Genomic DNA, 21,824 nt, shown 5'->3' with positions numbered 1-21,824 from the left:
AATATGCAAATTAAAGAATATTTTAGTAATATACGGGCCCTAGCAATTAGCTTCGTCGACTAAGAGTACTCTTTTAAACGTCTTCAGCTAGATCGTATTACTAAGCGAAAACATTCAAAATATTTGGGTGTTGAAAAAGTTTGACCTACTTTTTATTTTTATTGTTTGCTAATAGATGGCGCTAATAGTACCCCCTCCCCTCCCTCTCCCTCCTCCTCCTCCTCTGCTGTATGACAAATAGCACAAACATAAAATCAAGATTTTGGAGAGCAAAACATAAAATTTGCATGCATCTGATGTCGAACTAGGAACTTTATCTTTCGGGGAGTCAACATTATTTTTTTACTCAGTCGTCATATAACATGAACACACGCAAACATTCACATGTGCTTTTATTATTTTGTGTTCGGTAAGTACAAGTATATTCTTACATAAATTATTGTTTAATTTAATAAATTGTAAACTCGGAGCCTGCTATACTAACATTCCTTCTGTGTTTCATTATACTATTGAAAGCAAATATTGCGTGCATACGGAAATAACACAGAAAAAAAAGCGGATGGAAGCAATTTAAAATCAGTGGAGCAAGGTTAGTATTACGAGAACGTAAAAACATGTGCTTTCATTCAACTTCGAAAAATAAGAATAAATGTGTGCATACAGAACACATATGCTTTCTTTTCACAGTTGTAAAATCATATAAATTGTACATGAAGTAAGTTGCGGGAAGGCTCTCTCTTTTATGTCTGTGTATATGTATCTTGTACAATTAGGTACAAGTATTGTACAATTAGGTACAAATTGTTGTACAATTATTTCCCCCAGTTGCCCAGTTGGAGTTGGGGGCACAACACTGGTACTATTTGTACCCACAGTGCTTACTCATGTATTTTGTTTAATATTTTATTTCAAATTCACTGTCAGAAACTAGTGTTGCCAGTTCCTGGATGTAGGTTTACCTACTCTGTTGGTTGTCACTGTCAAGCTCCCAGTATTCGTACAGCATAAAAAGCCATAACACCCCCCCCTCAAAATATATACATTGTATACACCAAAATGCCAAATAGCCTAGCAACACATCATGAAAAAACATGCCAAAAGAACCAAGTGGGTTTATAAGTCAGTGCTGCCAACTCCTATTTGTAGGTTAGCTTAGCCTGTAAAATATCATATAGTGGAATTTTTGTAGAGTGGGTTGGCAACACCGACGAGCATCAAATGATGATTCGAGCCTCAAATAATAATTCGAGCCTCGTCAGTGCTGGCAATTTCTATTTGTAGGTTAGCTTAGCCAGTGAAAGATCATATAGTGGAATTTTCTTCGGATGGGTTGGCAAAACCCAAGCCTCAAAGAAGGAACATCCAATAGAGTTGCCAAATGTAAAAAGGGGACAATAGGTCCCCCTCATAAAAAGCTACAATAAGAGCCCACAGGTCGCCAACACTAGGCCCTTAATAGTGTTGCCAGACATAAAAAATACATGGACCCCTCAGGCCCCTTGATGAAAATTTACAGTGAAAAACCCAGTAGGTTAACAACACTGTCAAAAAATCTACGGCAGTGTTGCCAGATGTAAACAGGGGGCAATAGACCCCCCTCATAAAAAGCTACAGTAAGAGCCCACAGTGTTGCCAACTCTGTGCCCTCAAAATATACATCATAAAAGGCTACGACAAGCCTCAAATGATGATTCGAGCCTCAAAAGATTATTTAGAACTGTCTTATTGTGTCTACTTGTTCGCATTCTGATGTTAGTTTGACGTCTGTACGAGTGTGGATAGAACTTGATCCTGAATCTCCAGCATCAGCTCCACCACACTTTCCTTTTTCTGCTCAACCACGTGCCAAGTATGATGTAGACGAAAGTAAGGGCTTGATACAATTTTTCGAACAGTACATTGATAATGATATTGTGACTCTAATAGTGAATGAAACGAACACATTTGCAGTGCAAGAAGGGAATGCAACTTGGAATCAAGTAAGTGTGAACCAAATGCGAATTTTCCTTGCTCTTACAATACTACAAAGCATTGTAAAGAAACCCGACCTACAGTTTTATTGGACAAAAAATCCATTCTTGCTAACTCCATTTTTTTTTCACAAACAATGAGCCACCGTCGTTTCCTTGAGATCAAAAGCTACCTTCATTTTTCAAACAATCAAACCTATGATGCAGCAACCCATCCAAATCCAAAGCTAAATAAAATATGGCCCGTTATTGAATATCTGTGGCAGAAATTTCGAACACTTGTTACACCAGAAAGAGAACTATCTATTGACGAAAGTCTTCTTATGGTCAAGGGAAGGTTGGGTTGGATTCAGTACATACCACTAAAAAGAGCGAGGTTTGGGATAAAGTCGTATATGCTTTGTGAATCTAAAAGTGGCTATGTTTGGGATATAATTGTTTACACTGGGAAAGATACACACTTCATGGAAGAATACAAAGATTTACCGGTGTCTTCCCGTGTTGTTATGTCTCTCTTACATCCTCTTCTAAACCAGGGATTCAGCGTAACAATGGACAATTATTACAATTCACCACAGCTGGCAGATATTCTTATATCAAACAAGACAGACGTTTATGGTACACTAAATACAAACAGAAAAGACTTACCAAAGGAACTGAAAGATACACGAGTTGAAAAGGGAGGAATCATAGGTTTCAGGAGGGGTAAAGTAACAGTTATGAAGTGGAACGACAAAAAATATGTTGGTCTATTGTCGAGTGTACACACAGTTGATATGGTGAAAGTAGAGAGGCGGGGAGAAGCAAAATATAGACCTCGGGTTGTTATTAACTATAATGACACTATGGGTGGGGTGGATAGGGTAGATCAGCATCTTGCTGATTATGCAACACCCAGAAAGCGTGGAAAAAAATACTATAAGAAGATTTTCCTACACCTTCTTCATCTGGACATATGGAACTCGTTTGTTTTGTACACAAAATGTGGTGGAACAAAAACACACCTGGAATTCCGTCTGGAACTTGTGAATGACCTGATCAAGCAGAACCACACACCATCACTGTCACCAAGATTTGGACGACCAAGCATACATCCAAGTCCACTACGACTTTCAGGTCGTCATTTCCTCGAGTATTTGCCACCCACTCCGAAGAAATCAAATCCTACGAAGCAGTGTTATATGTGTTCAAGAGTACGTGATGCCCGGGGCAAAAAAATCAGAAGGGAATCCCGCTTCTACTGTCCTGACTGTAATGTGGCTTTGTGTGTAGTGCCCTGTTTCTGTGTATACCACACAGCACCTAGTGTCTGAAGTGAAATGCTACAGGTAGCAGAACACCTAAACGTTGGTAAAACGAACATTTTCAAATGAAAAAGAAAATTGTTGCTCCGAGTTAACTCGGGCTAGTAATTATGTGAGTGGTTTGTGAAAATAATAATTACTTCTTTTGTCTTTTGAAATCAATATTATATCATTTATAACATAAACAACATACCATTTTGTTCGTTGCATTATTGTTAGTAAATATCACAATTTATATCACATTTAACAGCTCCGAGTATACTCGGGTTAATAAAGGAATGCCTATTTGGAGTAGAATATTTTGATTATTTTTGATTGTTGTACCAAAAATCATTGTTAATGTAATTTTGCATGTAAAGTAGTAGTAAAATATAAAATAAAAAAAGTGTAGAATTTTGATATAAATTTGGAAAAAAAAGTCGTAAGGCAAGTGGTTAACACAAAAACAATGAAATACTCTGTGAAGAGGGGGCAGTTGAACTTCAACACTATTGATTTATAATGTGAAAATGAAACACACGGTAGTAGATAAATGCCAAGAAAATAGTACTCACTTATTCCGCGAAACTGTTTTATTTGTTGTTCTATTAATTTCAGTGGCCACTGTCACCATCCTCATTGAAACTTGTTGCACTGCTGCTTCGCATGCTTCTATTTTTCATAGTTTCCTGGCTGCCTCTACGTGCACTGTTGTCAACCATCCGACTGTGTCCATGTCATCTGCTATTGGCTGGTGTTAACTGTTGTAGTAGAGGAATCCAACTGTGGTGTGCTTGTGTGCTATTGATGTTTAGCTCATGTGGGAAGTGCATTATGGCATGTGTTTCACTGATTTTGGTGTCTACGAGTGTGTGGGCTGTGTGCTTGACATGCACCTTTTGGATTTTATGGCTATTGTATTTGATGTGCTTAGGAAGACCAGTAGTGGGTTGAGCTATTTTGCACCAGATAGGTGTTGTTGGATTCTTTCATTGATGGAGCTCATGGATCTGCTGATGATGTAATGTGCTTTGCACTCGCACTCTGCATCAAATACACCTGGGTTATCAAAGAGGGAGAGGAAGTACTACCATTTTTGTATGTTTAGTTTGTTAGCTATTTTGGCATTGGGTTTGTGTGCTACTTTAATGTCTTAGAAGGGAAGGGTTTTGGTTATGTGGTTGGATGTGGTGCAATGGTAGGGGAAGGCTAACCACTTGTACTTGCTGTACAACATTATTGATGTTCACACAAAGTGAAAACAAATATTATTAAAAACCTTGAAGTGAGTGCTTTGTCTTACCTTTTCCAGTTTGCTAACATAATCATCTGCATCACCCTCAGATGTATCACACATTGCTTTCTGAAACTTCCTTTTGAGGTTGATATAAGTTACTTTGTGTATTTCAATCAAGTAATCCAGGTGAGTGTATTCTCTGATGATACGTTCATATTCAGTAATGCTAAGCTGCAGGAGATGCTTGCCATATATTACATTTATTTCCTGTATAGAAAGAAATATTACAGGATGAATAAGAATGTAACAGTTTATCTAAAATTTAATGCAATTTCTCTACCTCTTAAGTACAATCACGAAAATAAGGATAAAACAAACAAAATTTCTAAAAATAGGATCATATCACTTGACATATGATATTTAAGCAATTATCCATTAGTACATATGTACAACATTAAGACAAATATGAAAAAGGAGTCCTCTTTGACATTGATACAAGAAATCAGCTGAACTTGGTATTTAAAAATAGGTAATCATCTTGAGTCATCAAAGAATTAACAGTAGTTTATCAATTAACATAATGATAAACTGCATTTTTCACTTACATTTCCATGTAAAATCTAACAATTCATTAATTAACATAACCGTGAAGAGCAAGGGTTCCCACTCTTAATATTCATAACAGGTAATCAATCACCTTCCACCAACATAAAAATTGAATAACGCTCCCACTGAGACATCCAAAACTAACAATATATTGCCAAATAACATAGAGTAAACTTTATGATACTTTCTGTTTAAAATTAAGTGATATCTAAAACAAGGAACCTAGTAAGTGAGAGTTGAGAATAGTCATCTCCTTCCCACAACAGATGGTCATTAAAGCACCATTACATGAGGTAACTCTTACAGAGCAGTGTAATGCAGTCTACAGTCCCTTCAGCTCATGCGAGGTTGGGAAAAATCACATTTCCTTTCAAATACAAATTATGGTTTTCTTATGTTTAGTTCACTGTAAACAATGTTTTAATGAAAATGTTGCAAAAATATATATTTATAAATCAGGGATGGCCAACCTTCAGCTCATGCTAGATTGAGAAAAATTGCATTTCCTTTCAAATACAAATTATGGTTTTGTTATGTTTAGTTCACTGCAAACAACGTTTTAAGGAAAATGTCGAGAAAAATATATATTTATAAATCAGGAACAGCAAACCAACCCAAGGCACACATGCCAATAAAACAATTGCTTTAAGTCAATTATAGTATTGGATTGTTTAAAGATAAAATTACTATTGTCTTCTTCCAAACTATTGAATTATATTCAGGATGTTGTAAAACAACTTCAACAATGGCTGCATGTTGGTAGATATCATACAAACAAGTAACTTTTTGCTGATGAACATTTCATCTAAGCACTTAGACTTTGTGCTCTAGATGATGAAAAAAGTAGCTCTCTACATCACTTTGCTCTCAGACTTGTCCACTTCAGATATCAAACAAGATATAAAAAAAATCAGGAAGCATGCAGGTAGAGTTAAGACGTATTGAAAAAACAGAAAAGGTATACTGAAAGAGTGGAAACAAGCCTCTTTGCCACATGTATTCCTAGGAATACATCGCTTTTCTGCCACTTTTGGCTGATCATGAAGACGAGAATGAATGGTGATACAATGGAGTTGATGTATGGACAATCACAAACACATATACGGTGCAACGTAAGTCCCACAGAGGAGTATAATGAGAGTGAGTCTAGTTGCCAGGCATTTGGGTGGCTTTAGGAAGAGTCAAGTCACCTATTACACACCAGAAACTCGAAAAAGTAATCAGTTTCTTTCAGTGCTAAATTGTACTAAATACAGTGGAAGCTTCAGGATTTGCTGTCATGTCCAAACACCTGAAAGTGTAATGTGTAACCATTCTCTCAGAAGATTTTTTGATTTAATATGTGGTAAAAGAAGCAGATAAACAATTCATTTCATTAGAAAATGCAAACAAAAGTAAGTGTACAAGTACTTCCTTATTTCATAACATTTATCAGAAAAAGTTACTCTGTCAGAGTTGCTTATAAAGAGACAGTTACCACTATTTCAAAAGTAATGCCTACTTGTAACTGCATTGCAACTTCTTACTTCCAAACACTTGCAATGCACGCACCTGGTGTCTAAATAATGAAATGGCTTGCAGTGCTGAAGATCAACATAGAACAATGTCATTAGTGATAAAACAAAGCAGTGTCACTGATGGCAGTTCATTGTCATGAAAATAATCAAGTGACATGTATGGAAAAAAAGTATAATACTATAATGTCAATCATATTACACCTTAAGTTATGTCAACAAAATTCAGAGGTGTTATTTATGGTAGAAAGCTATGTTACTACAATTCAATCATGTTGAAATAAAGAAGTACTATGGATGACAGAAGACTACCATACCATGATGCCATTAACCACTAGCCTTACTAACCCGAATTATCTCGGATGTGGCACTCTTCCGGCAAAATATTATCCCGAGTTATCTCGGAAACCTGAGGAGTTTGAATGTAATTTTCTTACCGGCCATACTAAGTCGGGCGGAACTTTCATGATGAATTGGGTAGGTGGAGTTAGTTGCAAGTCTGGCCAACAGATGTCTCGAGTGTGCACTAATTTTTGTGCCTTCCTTGAGGCGCCAAGAAGTGAAGAAAGACAACAGCTTTTCTGCATTGCATGACATTTGGTTGCTTGCAAGAACGCATTGTTCGGAAGGGTTGATTCGGTTGGAACTTTCTCGTCCTTTTGGCAGCAAAATGAGTGATATAAGCACAGACATAAGTGCATCAGAGTGTAGTGTAAGTGCTAGTGGAGTGAAACAACGCTAACTGACTGTGATGATATTTCAATCGAAAGTTCGCATTCTGATGTTAGTTTGACGTCTGTACGAGTGTGGATAGAACTTGATCCTGAATCTCCAGCATCAGCTCCACCACACTTTCCTTTTTCTGCTCAACCACGTGCCAAGTATGATGTAGACGAAAGTAAGGGCTTGATACAATTTTTCGAACAGTACATTGATAATGATATTGTGACTCTAATAGTGAATGAAACGAACACATTTGCAGTGCAAGAAGGGAATGCAACTTGGAATCAAGTAAGTGTGAACCAAATGCGAATTTTCCTTGCTCTTACAATACTACAAAGCATTGTAAAGAAACCCGACCTACAGTTTTATTGGACAAAAAATCCATTCTTGCTAACTCCATTTTTTTTTCACAAACAATGAGCCACCGTCGTTTCCTTGAGATCAAAAGCTACCTTCATTTTTCAAACAATCAAACCTATGATGCAGCAACCCATCCAAATCCAAAGCTAAATAAAATATGGCCCGTTATTGAATATCTGTGGCAGAAATTTCGAACACTTGTTACACCAGAAAGAGAACTATCTATTGACGAAAGTCTTCTTATGGTCAAGGGAAGGTTGGGTTGGATTCAGTACATACCACTAAAAAGAGCGAGGTTTGGGATAAAGTCGTATATGCTTTGTGAATCTAAAAGTGGCTATGTTTGGGATATAATTGTTTACACTGGGAAAGATACACACTTCATGGAAGAATACAAAGATTTACCGGTGTCTTCCCGTGTTGTTATGTCTCTCTTACATCCTCTTCTAAACCAGGGATTCAGCGTAACAATGGACAATTATTACAATTCACCACAGCTGGCAGATATTCTTATATCAAACAAGACAGACGTTTATGGTACACTAAATACAAACAGAAAAGACTTACCAAAGGAACTGAAAGATACACGAGTTGAAAAGGGAGGAATCATAGGTTTCAGGAGGGGTAAAGTAACAGTTATGAAGTGGAACGACAAAAAATATGTTGGTCTATTGTCGAGTGTACACACAGTTGATATGGTGAAAGTAGAGAGGCGGGGAGAAGCAAAATATAGACCTCGGGTTGTTATTAACTATAATGACACTATGGGTGGGGTGGATAGGGTAGATCAGCATCTTGCTGATTATGCAACACCCAGAAAGCGTGGAAAAAAATACTATAAGAAGATTTTCCTACACCTTCTTGATCTGGCCATATGGAACTCGTTTGTTTTGTACACAAAATGTGGTGGAACAAAAACACACCTGGAATTCCGTCTGGAACTTGTGAATGACCTGATCAAGCAGAACCACACACCATCACTGTCACCAAGATTTGGACGACCAAGCATACATCCAAGTCCACTACGACTTTCAGGTCGTCATTTCCTCGAGTATTTGCCACCCACTCCGAAGAAATCAAATCCTACGAAGCAGTGTTATATGTGTTCAAGAGTACGTGATGCCCGGGGCAAAAAAATCAGAAGGGAATCCCGCTTCTACTGTCCTGACTGTAATGTGGCTTTGTGTGTAGTGCCCTGTTTCTGTGTATACCACACAGCACCTAGTGTCTGAAGTGAAATGCTACAGGTAGCAGAACACCTAAACGTTGGTAAAACGAACATTTTCAAATGAAAAAGAAAATTGTTGCTCCGAGTTAACTCGGGCTAGTAATTATGTGAGTGGTTTGTGAAAATAATAATTACTTCTTTTGTCTTTTGAAATCAATATTATATCATTTATAACATAAACAACATACCATTTTGTTCGTTGCATTATTGTTAGTAAATATCACAATTTATATCACATTTAACAGCTCCGAGTATACTCGGGTTAATAAAGGAATGCCTATTTGGAGTAGAATATTTTGATTATTTTTGATTGTTGTACCAAAAATCATTGTTAATGTAATTTTGCATGTAAAGTAGTAGTAAAATATAAAATAAAAAAAGTGTAGAATTTTGATATAAATTTGGAAAAAAAAGTCGTAAGGCAAGTGGTTAACACAAAAACAATGAAATACTCTGTGAAGAGGGGGCAGTTGAACTTCAACACTATTGATTTATAATGTGAAAATGAAACACACGGTAGTAGATAAATGCCAAGAAAATAGTACTCACTTATTCCGCGAAACTGTTTTATTTGTTGTTCTATTAATTTCAGTGGCCACTGTCACCATCCTCATTGAAACTTGTTGCACTGCTGCTTCGCATGCTTCTATTTTTCATAGTTTCCTGGCTGCCTCTACGTGCACTGTTGTCAACCATTCGACTGTGTCCATGTCATCTGCTATTGGCTGGTGTTAACTGTTGTAGTAGAGGAATCCAACTGTGGTGTGCTTGTGTGCTATTGATGTTTAGCTCATGTGGGAAGTGCATTATGGCATGTGTTTCACTGATTTTGGTGTCTACGAGTGTGTGGGCTGTGTGCTTGACATGCACCTTTTGGATTTTATGGCTATTGTATTTGATGTGCTTAGGAAGACCAGTAGTGGGTTGAGCTATTTTGCACCAGATAGGTGTTGTTGGATTCTTTCATTGATGGAGCTCATGGATCTGCTGATGATGTAATGTGCTTTGCACTCGCACTCTGCATCAAATACACCTGGGTTATCAAAGAGGGAGAGGAAGTACTACCATTTTTGTATGTTTAGTTTGTTAGCTATTTTGGCATTGGGTTTGTGTGCTACTTTAATGTCTTAGAAGGGAAGGGTTTTGGTTATGTGGTTGGATGTGGTGCAATGGTAGGGGAAGGCTAACCACTTGTACTTGCTGTACAACATTATTGATGTTCACACAAAGTGAAAACAAATATTATTAAAAACCTTGAAGTGAGTGCTTTGTCTTACCTTTTCCAGTTTGCTAACATAATCATCTGCATCACCCTCAGATGTATCACACATTGCTTTCTGAAACTTCCTTTTGAGGTTGATATAAGTTACTTTGTGTATTTCAATCAAGTAATCCAGGTGAGTGTATTCTCTGATGATACGTTCATATTCAGTAATGCTAAGCTGCAGGAGATGCTTGCCATATATTACATTTATTTCCTGTATAGAAAGAAATATTACAGGATGAATAAGAATGTAACAGTTTATCTAAAATTTAATGCAATTTCTCTACCTCTTAAGTACAATCACGAAAATAAGGATAAAACAAACAAAATTTCTAAAAATAGGATCATATCACTTGACATATGATATTTAAGCAATTATCCATTAGTACATATGTACAACATTAAGACAAATATGAAAAAGGAGTCCTCTTTGATGTTGATACAAGAAATCAGCTGAACTTGGTATTTAAAAATAGGTAATCATCTTGAGTCATCAAAGAATTAACAGTAGTTTATCAATTAACATAATGATAAACTGCATTTTTCACTTACATTTCCATGTAAAATCTAACAAGTCATTAATTAACATATCCGTGAAGAGCAAGGGTTCCCACTCTTAATATTCATAACAGGTAATCAATCACCTTCCACCAACATAAAAATTGAATAACGCTCCCACTGAGACATCCAAAACTAACAATATATTGCCAAATAACATAGAGTAAACTTTATGATACTTTCTGTTTAAAATTAAGTGATATCTAAAACAAGGAACCTAGTAAGTGAGAGTTGAGAATAGTCATCTCCTTCCCACAACAGATGGTCATTAAAGCACCATTACATGAGGTAACTCTTACAGAGCAGTGTAATGCAGTCTACAGTCCCTTCAGCTCATGCGAGGTTGGGAAAAATCACATTTCCTTTCAAATACAAATTATGGTTTTCTTATGTTTAGTTCACTGCAAACAACGTTTTAAGGAAAATGTCGAGAAAAATATATATTTATAAATCAGGAACAGCAAACCAACCCAAGGCACACATGCCAATAAAACAATTGCTTTAAGTCAATTATAGTATTGGATTGTTTAAAGATAAAATTACTTTTGTCTTCTTCCAAACTATTGAATTATATTCAGGATGTTGAAAAACAACTTCAACAATGGCTGCATGTTGGTAGATATCACACAAACAAGTAACTTTTTGCTGATGAACATTTCATCTAAGCACTTAGACTTTGTGCTCTAGATGATGAAAAAAGTAGCTCTCTACATCACTTTGCTCTCAGACTTGTCCACTTCAGATATCAAACAAGATATAAAAAAATTCAGGAAGCATGCAGGTAGAGTTAAGACGTATTGAAAAAACAGAAAAGGTATACTGAAAGAGTGGAGACAAGCCTCTTTGCCACATGAATTCCAAGGAATACATCACTTTTCTGCCACTTTTGGCTGATCATGAAGACGAGAATGAATGGTGATACAATGGAGTTGATGTATGGACAATCACAAACACGTATACGGTGCAACGTAAGTCCCACAGAGGAGTATAATGAGAGTGAGTCTAGTTGCCAGGCATTTGGGTGGCTTTAGGAAGAGTCAAGTCACCTATTACACACCAGAAACTCGAAAAAGTAATCAGTTTCTTTCAGTGCTAAATTGTACTAAATACAGTGGAAGCTTCAGGATTTGCTGTCATGTCCAAACACCTGAAAGTGTAATGTGTAACCATTCTCTCAGAAGATTTTTTGATTTAATATGTGGTAAAAGATGCAGATAAACAATTCATTTCATTGGAAAATGCAAACAAAAGTAAGTGTACAAGTACTTCCTTATTTCATAACATTTATCAGAAAAAGTTACTCTGTCAGAGTTGCTTATAAAGAGACAGTTACCACTATTTCAAAAGTAATGCCTACTTGTAACTGCATTGCAACTTCTTACTTCCAAACACTTGCAATGCACGCACCTGGTGTCTAAATAATGAAATGGCTTGCAGTGCTGAAGGTCAACATAGAACAATGTCATTAGTGATAAAACAAAGCAGTGTCACTGATGGCAGTTCATTGTCATGAAAATAATCAAGTGACATGTATGGAAAAAAAGTATAATACTATAATGTCAATCATATTACACCTTAAGTTATGTCAACAAAATTCAGAGGTGTTATTTATGGTAGAAAGCTATGTTACTACAATTCAATCATGTTGAAATAAAGAAGTACTATGGATGACAGAAGACTACCATACCATGATGCCATTAACCACTAGCCTTACTAACCCGAATTATCTCGGATGTGGCACTCTTCCGGCAAAATATTATCCCGAGTTATCTCGGAAACCTGAGGAGTTTGAATGTAATTTTCTTACCGGCCATACTAAGTCGGGCGGAACTTTCATGATGAATTGGGTAGGTGGAGTTAGTTGCAAGTCTGGCCAACAGATGTCTCGAGTGTGCACTAATTTTTGTGCCTGCCTTGAGGCGCCAAGAAGTGAAGAAAGACAACAGCTTTTCTGCATTGCGTGACATTTGGTTGCTTGCAAGAACGCATTGTTCGGAAGCGTTGATTCGGTTGGAACTTTCTCGTCCTTTTGGCAGCAAAATGAGTGATATAAGCACAGACATAAGTGCATCAGAGTGTAGTGTAAGTGCTAGTGGAGTGAAACAACGCTAACTGACTGTGATGATATTTCAATCGAAAGTTCGCATTCTGATGTTAGTTTGACGTCTGTACGAGTGTGGCAAGAACTTGATCCTGAATCTCCAGCATCAGCTCCACCACACTTTCCTTTTTCTGCTCAACCACGTGCCAAGTATGATGTAGACGAAAGTAAGGGCTTGATACAATTTTTCGAACAGTACATTGATAATGATATTGTGACTCTAATAGTGAATGAAACGAACACATTTGCAGTGCAAGAAGGGAATGCAACTTGGAATCAAGTAAGTGTGAACCAAATGCGAATTTTCCTTGCTCTTACAATACTACAAAGCATTGTAAAGAAACCCGACCTACAGTTTTATTGGACAAAAAATCCATTCTTGCTAACTCCATTTTTTTTTCACAAACAATGAGCCACCGTCGTTTCCTTGAGATCAAAAGCTACCTTCATTTTTCAAACAATCAAACCTATGATGCAGCAACCCATCCAAATCCAAAGCTAAATAAAATATGGCCCGTTATTGAATATCTGTGGCAGAAATTTCGAACACTTGTTACACCAGAAAGAGAACTATCTATTGACGAAAGTCTTCTTATGGTCAAGGGAAGGTTGGGTTGGATTCAGTACATACCACTAAAAAGAGCGAGGTTTGGGATAAAGTCGTATATGCTTTGTGAATCTAAAAGTGGCTATGTTTGGGATATAATTGTTTACACTGGGAAAGATACACACTTCATGGAAGAATACAAAGATTTACCGGTGTCTTCCCGTGTTGTTATGTCTCTCTTACATCCTCTTCTAAACCAGGGATTCAGCGTAACAATGGACAATTATTACAATTCACCACAGCTGGCAGATATTCTTATATCAAACAAGACAGACGTTTATGGTACACTAAATACAAACAGAAAAGACTTACCAAAGGAACTGAAAGATACACGAGTTGAAAAGGGAGGAATCATAGGTTTCAGGAGGGGTAAAGTAACAGTTATGAAGTGGAACGACAAAAAATATGTTGGTCTATTGTCGAGTGTACACACAGTTGATATGGTGAAAGTAGAGAGGCGGGGAGAAGCAAAATATAGACCTCGGGTTGTTATTAACTATAATGACACTATGGGTGGGGTGGATAGGGTAGATCAGCATCTTGCTGATTATGCAACACCCAGAAAGCGTGGAAAAAAAATACTATAAGAAGATTTTCCTACACCTTCTTGATCTGGCCATATGGAACTCGTTTGTTTTGTACACAAAATGTGGTGGAACAAAAACACACCTGGAATTCCGTCTGGAACTTGTGAATGACCTGATCAAGCAGAACCACACACCATCACTGTCACCAAGATTTGGACGACCAAGCATACATCCAAGTCCACTACGACTTTCAGGTCGTCATTTCCTCGAGTATTTGCCACCCACTCCGAAGAAATCAAATCCTACGAAGCAGTGTTATATGTGTTCAAGAGTACGTGATGCCCGGGGCAAAAAAATCAGAAGGGAATCCCGCTTCTACTGTCCTGACTGTAATGTGGCTTTGTGTGTAGTGCCCTGTTTCTGTGTATACCACACAGCACCTAGTGTCTGAAGTGAAATGCTACAGGTAGCAGAACACCTAAACGTTGGTAAAACGAACATTTTCAAATGAAAAAGAAAATTGTTGCTCCGAGTTAACTCGGGCTAGTAATTATGTGAGTGGTTTGTGAAAATAATAATTACTTCTTTTGTCTTTTGAAATCAATATTATATCATTTATAACATAAACAACATACCATTTTGTTCGTTGCATTATTGTTAGTAAATATCACAATTTATATCACATTTAACAGCTCCGAGTATACTCGGGTTAATAAAGGAATGCCTATTTGGAGTAGAATATTTTGATTATTTTTGATTGTTGTACCAAAAATCATTGTTAATGTAATTTTGCATGTAAAGTAGTAGTAAAATATAAAATAAAAAAAGTGTAGAATTTTGATATAAATTTGGAAAAAAAAGTCATAAGGCAAGTGGTTAACACAAAAACAATGAAATACTTGTGAAGAGGGGGCAGTTGAACTTCAACACTATTGATTTATAATGTGAAAATGTAACACACGGTAGTAGATAAATGCCAAGAAAATAGTACTCACTTATTCCGCGAAACTGTTTTATTTGTTGTTCTATTAATTTCAGTGGCCACTGTCACCATCCTCATTGAAACTTGTTGCACTGCTGCTTCGCATGCTTCTATTTTTCATAGTTTCCTGGCTGCCTCTACGTGCACTGTTGTCAACCATCCGACTGTGTCCATGTCATCTGCTATTGGCTGGTGTTAACTGTTGTAGTAGAGGAATCCAACTGTGGTGTGCTTGTGTGCTATTGATGTTTAGCTCATGTGGGAAGTGCATTATGGCATGTGTTTCACTGATTTTGGTGTCTACGAGTGTGTGGGCTGTGTGCTTGACATGCACCTTTTGGATTTTATGGCTATTGTATTTGATGTGCTTAGGAAGACCAGTAGTGGGTTGAGCTATTTTGCACCAGATAGGTGTTGTTGGATTCTTTCATTGATGGAGCTCATGGATCTGCTGATGATGTAATGTGCTTTGCACTCGCACTCTGCATCAAATACACCTGGGTTATCAAAGAGGGAGAGGAAGTACTACCATTTTTGTATGTTTAGTTTGTTAGCTATTTTGGCATTGGGTTTGTGTGCTACTTTAATGTCTTAGAAGGGAAGGGTTTTGGTTATGTGGTTGGATGTGGTGCAATGGTAGGGGAAGGCTAACCACTTGTACTTGCTGTACAACATTATTGATGTTCACACAAAGTGAAAACAAATATTATTAAAAACCTTGAAGTGAGTGCTTTGTCTTACCTTTTCCAGTTTGCTAACATAATCATCTGCATCACCCTCAGATGTATCACACATTGCTTTCTGAAACTTCCTTTTGAGGTTGATATAAGTTACTTTGTGTATTTCAATCAAGTAATCCAGGTGAGTGTATTCTCTGATGATACGTTCATATTCAGTAATGCTAAGCTGCAGGAGATGCTTGCCATATATTACATTTATTTCCTGTATAGAAAGAAATATTACAGGATGAATAAGAATGTAACAGTTTATCTAAAATTTAATGCAATTTCTCTACCTCTTAAGTACAATCACGAAAATAAGGATAAAACAAACAAAATTTCTAAAAATAGGATCATATCACTTGACATATGATATTTAAGCAATTATCCATTAGTACATATGTACAACATTAAGACAAATATGAAAAAGGAGTCCTCTTTGACGTTTATACAAGAAATCAGCTGAACTTGGTATTTAAAAATAGGTAATCATCTTGAGTCATCAAAGAATTAACAGTAGTTTATCAATTAACATAATGATAAACTGCATTTTTCACTTACATTTCCATGTAAAATCTAACAAGTCATTAATTAACATATCCGTGAAGAGCAAGGGTTCCCACTCTTAATATTCATAACAGGTAATCAATCACCTTCCACCAACATAAAAATTGAATAACGCTCCCACTGAGACATCCAAAACTAACAATATATTGCCAAATAACATAGAGTAAACTTTATGATACTTTCTGTTTAAAATTAAGTGATATCTAAAACAAGGAACCTAGTAAGTGAGAGTTGAGAATAGTCATCTCCTTCCCACAACAGATGGTCATTAAAGCACCATTACATGAGGTAACTCTTACAGAGCAGTGTAATGCAGTCTACAGTCCCTTCAGCTCATGCGAGGTTGGGAAAAATCACATTTCCTTTCAAATACAAATTATGGTTTTCTTATGTTTAGTTCACTGCAAACAACGTTTTAAGGAAAATGTCGAGAAAAATATATATTTATAAATCAGGAACAGCAAACCAACCCAAGGCACACATGCCAATAAAACAATTGCTTTAAGTCAATTATAGTATTGGATTGTTTAAAGATAAAATTACTTTTGTCTTCTTCCAAACTATTGAATTATATTCAGGATGTTGAAAAACAACTTCAACAATGGCTGCATGTTGGTAGATATCACACAAACAAGTAACTTTTTGCTGATGAACATTTCATCTAAGCACTTAGACTTTGTGCTCTAGATGATGAAAAAAGTAGCTCTCTACATCACTTTGCTCTCAGACTTGTCCACTTCAGATATCAAACAAGATATAAAAAAATTCAGGAAGCATGCAGGTAGAGTTAAGACGTATTGAAAAAACAGAAAAGGTATACTGAAAGAGTGGAGACATGCCTCTTTGCCACATGAATTCCAAGGAATACATCACTTTTCTGCCACTTTTGGCTGATCATGAAGACGAGAATGAATGGTGATACAATGGAGTTGATGTATGGACAATCACAAACACATATACGGTGTAACGTAAGTCCCACAGAGGAGTATAATGAGAGTGAGTCTAGTTGCCAGGCATTTGGGTGGCTTTAGGAAGAGTCAAGTCACCTATTACACACCAGAAACTCGAAAAAGTAATCAGTTTCTTTCAGTGCTAAATTGTACTAAATACAGTGGAAGCTTCAGGATTTGCTGTCATGTCCAAACACCTGAAAGTGTAATGTGTAACCATTCTCTCAGAAGATTTTTTGATTTAATATGTGGTAAAAGATGCAGATAAACAATTCATTTCATTGGAAAATGCAAACAAAAGTAAGTGTACAAGTACTTCCTTATTTCATAACATTTATCAGAAAAAGTTACTCTGTCAGAGTTGCTTATAAAGAGACAGTTACCACTATTTCAAAAGTAATGCCTACTTGTAACTGCATTGCAACTTCTTACTTCCAAACACTTGCAATGCACGCACCTGGTGTCTAAATAATGAAATGGCTTGCAGTGCTGAAGGTCAACATAGAACAATGTCATTAGTGATAAAACAAAGCAGTGTCACTGATGGCAGTTCATTGTCATGAAAATAATCAAGTGACATGTATGGAAAAAAAGTATAATACTATAATGTCAATCATATTACACCTTAAGTTACGTCAACAAAATTCAGAGGTGTTATTTATGGTAGAAAGCTATGTTACTACAATTCAATCATGTTGAAATAAAGAAGTACTATGGATGACAGAAGACTACCATACCATGATGCCATTAACCACTAGCCTTACTAACCCGAATTATCTCGGATGTGGCACTCTTCCGGCAAAATATTATCCCGAGTTATCTCGGAAACCTGAGGAGTTTGAATGTAATTTTCTTACCGGCCATACTAAGTCGGGCGGAACTTTCATGATGAATTGGGTAGGTGGAGTTAGTTGCAAGTCTGGCCAACAGATGTCTCGAGTGTGCACTAATTTTTGTGCCTGCCTTGAGGCGCCAAGAAGTGAAGAAAGACAACAGCTTTTCTGCATTGCGTGACATTTGGTTGCTTGCAAGAACGCATTGTTCGGAAGCGTTGATTCGGTTGGAACTTTCTCGTCCTTTTGGCAGCAAAATGAGTGATATAAGCACAGACATAAGTGCATCAGAGTGTAGTGTAAGTGCTAGTGGAGTGAAACAACGCTAACTGACTGTGATGATATTTCAATCGAAAGTTCGCATTCTGATGTTAGTTTGACGTCTGTACGAGTGTGGATAGAACTTGATCCTGAATCTCCAGCATCAGCTCCACCACACTTTCCTTTTTCTGCTCAACCACGTGCCAAGTATGATGTAGACGAAAGTAAGGGCTTGATACAATTTTTCGAACAGTACATTGATAATGATATTGTGACTCTAATAGTGAATGAAACGAACACATTTGCAGTGCAAGAAGGGAATGCAACTTGGAATCAAGTAAGTGTGAACCAAATGCGAATTTTCCTTGCTCTTACAATACTACAAAGCATTGTAAAGAAACCCGACCTACAGTTTTATTGGACAAAAAATCCATTCTTGCTAACTCCATTTTTTTTTCACAAACAATGAGCCACCGTCGTTTCCTTGAGATCAAAAGCTACCTTCATTTTTCAAACAATCAAACCTATGATGCAGCAACCCATCCAAATCCAAAGCTAAATAAAATATGGCCCGTTATTGAATATCTGTGGCAGAAATTTCGAACACTTGTTACACCAGAAAGAGAACTATCTATTGACGAAAGTCTTCTTATGGTCAAGGGAAGGTTGGGTTGGATTCAGTACATACCACTAAAAAGAGCGAGGTTTGGGATAAAGTCGTATATGCTTTGTGAATCTAAAAGTGGCTATGTTTGGGATATAATTGTTTACACTGGGAAAGATACACACTTCATGGAAGAATACAAAGATTTACCGGTGTCTTCCCGTGTTGTTATGTCTCTCTTACATCCTCTTCTAAACCAGGGATTCAGCGTAACAATGGACAATTATTACAATTCACCACAGCTGGCAGATATTCTTATATCAAACAAGACAGACGTTTATGGTACACTAAATACAAACAGAAAAGACTTACCAAAGGAACTGAAAGATACACGAGTTGAAAAGGGAGGAATCATAGGTTTCAGGAGGGGTAAAGTAACAGTTATGAAGTGGAACGACAAAAAATATGTTGGTCTATTGTCGAGTGTACACACAGTTGATATGGTGAAAGTAGAGAGGCGGGGAGAAGCAAAATATAGACCTCGGGTTGTTATTAACTATAATGACACTATGGGTGGGGTGGATAGGGTAGATCAGCATCTTGCTGATTATGCAACACCCAGAAAGCGTGGAAAAAAATACTATAAGAAGATTTTCCTACACCTTCTTGATCTGGCCATATGGAACTCGTTTGTTTTGTACACAAAATGTGGTGGAACAAAAACACACCTGGAATTCCGTCTGGAACTTGTGAATGACCTGATCAAGCAGAACCACACACCATCACTGTCACCAAGATTTGGACGACCAAGCATACATCCAAGTCCACTACGACTTTCAGGTCGTCATTTCCTCGAGTATTTGCCACCCACTCCGAAGAAATCAAATCCTACGAAGCAGTGTTATATGTGTTCAAGAGTACGTGATGCCCGGGGCAAAAAAATCAGAAGGGAATCCCGCTTCTACTGTCCTGACTGTAATGTGGCTTTGTGTGTAGTGCCCTGTTTCTGTGTATACCACACAGCACCTAGTGTCTGAAGTGAAATGCTACAGGTAGCAGAACACCTAAACGTTGGTAAAACGAACATTTTCAAATGAAAAAGAAAATTGTTGCTCCGAGTTAACTCGGGCTAGTAATTATGTGAGTGGTTTGTGAAAATAATAATTACTTCTTTTGTCTTTTGAAATCAATATTATATCATTTATAACATAAACAACATACCATTTTGTTCGTTGCATTATTGTTAGTAAATATCACAATTTATATCACATTTAACAGCTCCGAGTATACTCGGGTTAATAAAGGAATGCTTATTTGGAGTAGAATATTTTGATTATTTTTGATTGTTGTACCAAAAATCTATGACTCAGTTGTTAGCATATGCAGATGATGTAGACTTACTGGGGGATGATGTGAATACAATTAAGAATAATGCTAAAATATTTTTCAAAACTGCTAAAGAGATAGGTTTGGAAGTTAACAAAGAGAAAACTAAATATATGCTTACAGGCCGAAACCAAGTATTAGGTAATAATCAAAATCTAATTATTGATAACAACTTGTTTGAACCAGTTTCCAAATTCAAATACTTAGGAGTAATATTAACAAATGAAAATTATATTAAAGAGGAAATAAAAAGTAGGCTTAATTCAGGAAATGCATGTTACTTCTCTCTTCATAAACTTTTGTCTTCTCGTTTAATATCTAAGAAGCTAAAAGTTAAAATATACAAAACCGTAATTTTGCCTGTAGTATTATATGGATGTGAAACTTGGTCCCTTACATTGAAAGAGGAACATAAATTGAGAGTATTTGAAAATAAGATCCTTAGGAAAATCTTTGGACCTAAAATGGATGAGGAGACAGGTGAGTGGAGAAGGTTACATAATTTAGAACTACATAATTTGTATTCATGTCCAGATATTATTAGAATAATTAAATCAAGAAGACTTAGGTGGGCAGGCCATGTGGCACGAATGGGAGAGGAAAGAGGAGTTTACAGGATTCTTGTTGGGAAACCTGATGGTAAGAGACCTGTAGAAAGGCCAAGACGAAGATGGAGGGACAACGTTGAGATGGACCTAAGGGAAATCGGTAGGGATGGAAAAGAGTATATAGATCTTGCTCAAGATAGGGAATCATGGAAGGCCTGTGTTGCTGCAGCCATGAACCTTCGGGTTTAAGAATGCTAGAGAGTTAGTTAGTTAGTTAGTTAGTGTACCAAAAATCATTGTTAATGTAATTTTGCATGTAAAGTAGTAGTAAAATATAAAAAAAAAAAAGGTGTAGAATTTTGATATAAATTTGGAAAAAAAGTTGTAAGGCAAGTGGTTAACACAAAAACAATGAAATACTCTGTGAAGAGGGGGCAGTTGAACTTCAACACTATTGATTTATAATGTGAAAATGAAACACACGGTAGTAGATAAATGCCAAGAAAATAGTACTCACTTATTCCGCGAACTGTTTTATTTGTTGTTCTATTAATTTCAGTGGCCACTGTCACCATCCTCATTGAAACTTGTTGCACTGCTGCTTCGCATGCTTCTATTTTTCATAGTTTCCTGGCTGCCTCTACGTGCACTGTTGTCAACCATCCGACTGTGTCCATGTCATCTGCTATTGGCTGGTGTTAACTGTTGTAGTAGAGGAATCCAACTGTGGTGTGCTTGTGTGCTATTGATGTTTAGCTCATGTGGGAAGTGCATTATGGCATGTGTTTCACTGATTTTGGTGTCTACGAGTGTGTGGGCTGTGTGCTTGACATGCACCTTTTGGATTTTATGGCTATTGTATTTGATGTGCTTAGGAAGACCAGTAGTGGGTTGAGCTATTTTGCACCAGATAGGTGTTGTTGGATTCTTTCATTGATGGAGCTCATGGATCTGCTGATGATGTAATGTGCTTTGCACTCGCACTCTGCATCAAAT

At 36.8% G+C, this 21,824-nt stretch overlaps 1 protein-coding gene across 1 annotated transcript in view; it reads right to left on the bottom strand.

Moving 5' to 3' along the window:
- Window positions 1-3,008: 3,008 nt before the first annotated feature.
- Window positions 3,009-21,824, bottom strand: part of LOC145989128 (uncharacterized) — a 34,087-nt gene continuing 15,271 nt past the window's right edge. Inside the window, exons 4-7 of the mRNA XM_083124420.1 lie at window positions 15,702-15,902; window positions 10,199-10,399; window positions 4,557-4,757; window positions 3,009-3,134 (exon numbers count right to left, since the gene is read on the bottom strand). Coding sequence (XP_082980546.1) covers window positions 3,009-3,134; window positions 4,557-4,757; window positions 10,199-10,399; window positions 15,702-15,902 — 729 coding nt within the window. The remainder of the gene's footprint in view (window positions 3,135-4,556; window positions 4,758-10,198; window positions 10,400-15,701; window positions 15,903-21,824) is intronic.

Source organism: Lepisma saccharinum, chromosome 6, assembly GCF_977018435.1.
Source record: "Lepisma saccharinum chromosome 6, izLepSacc3.1, whole genome shotgun sequence".
NCBI lineage: Eukaryota > Metazoa > Arthropoda > Insecta > Zygentoma > Lepismatidae > Lepisma > Lepisma saccharinum.
This window is presented reverse-complemented; position numbering and strand designations above follow the sequence as displayed.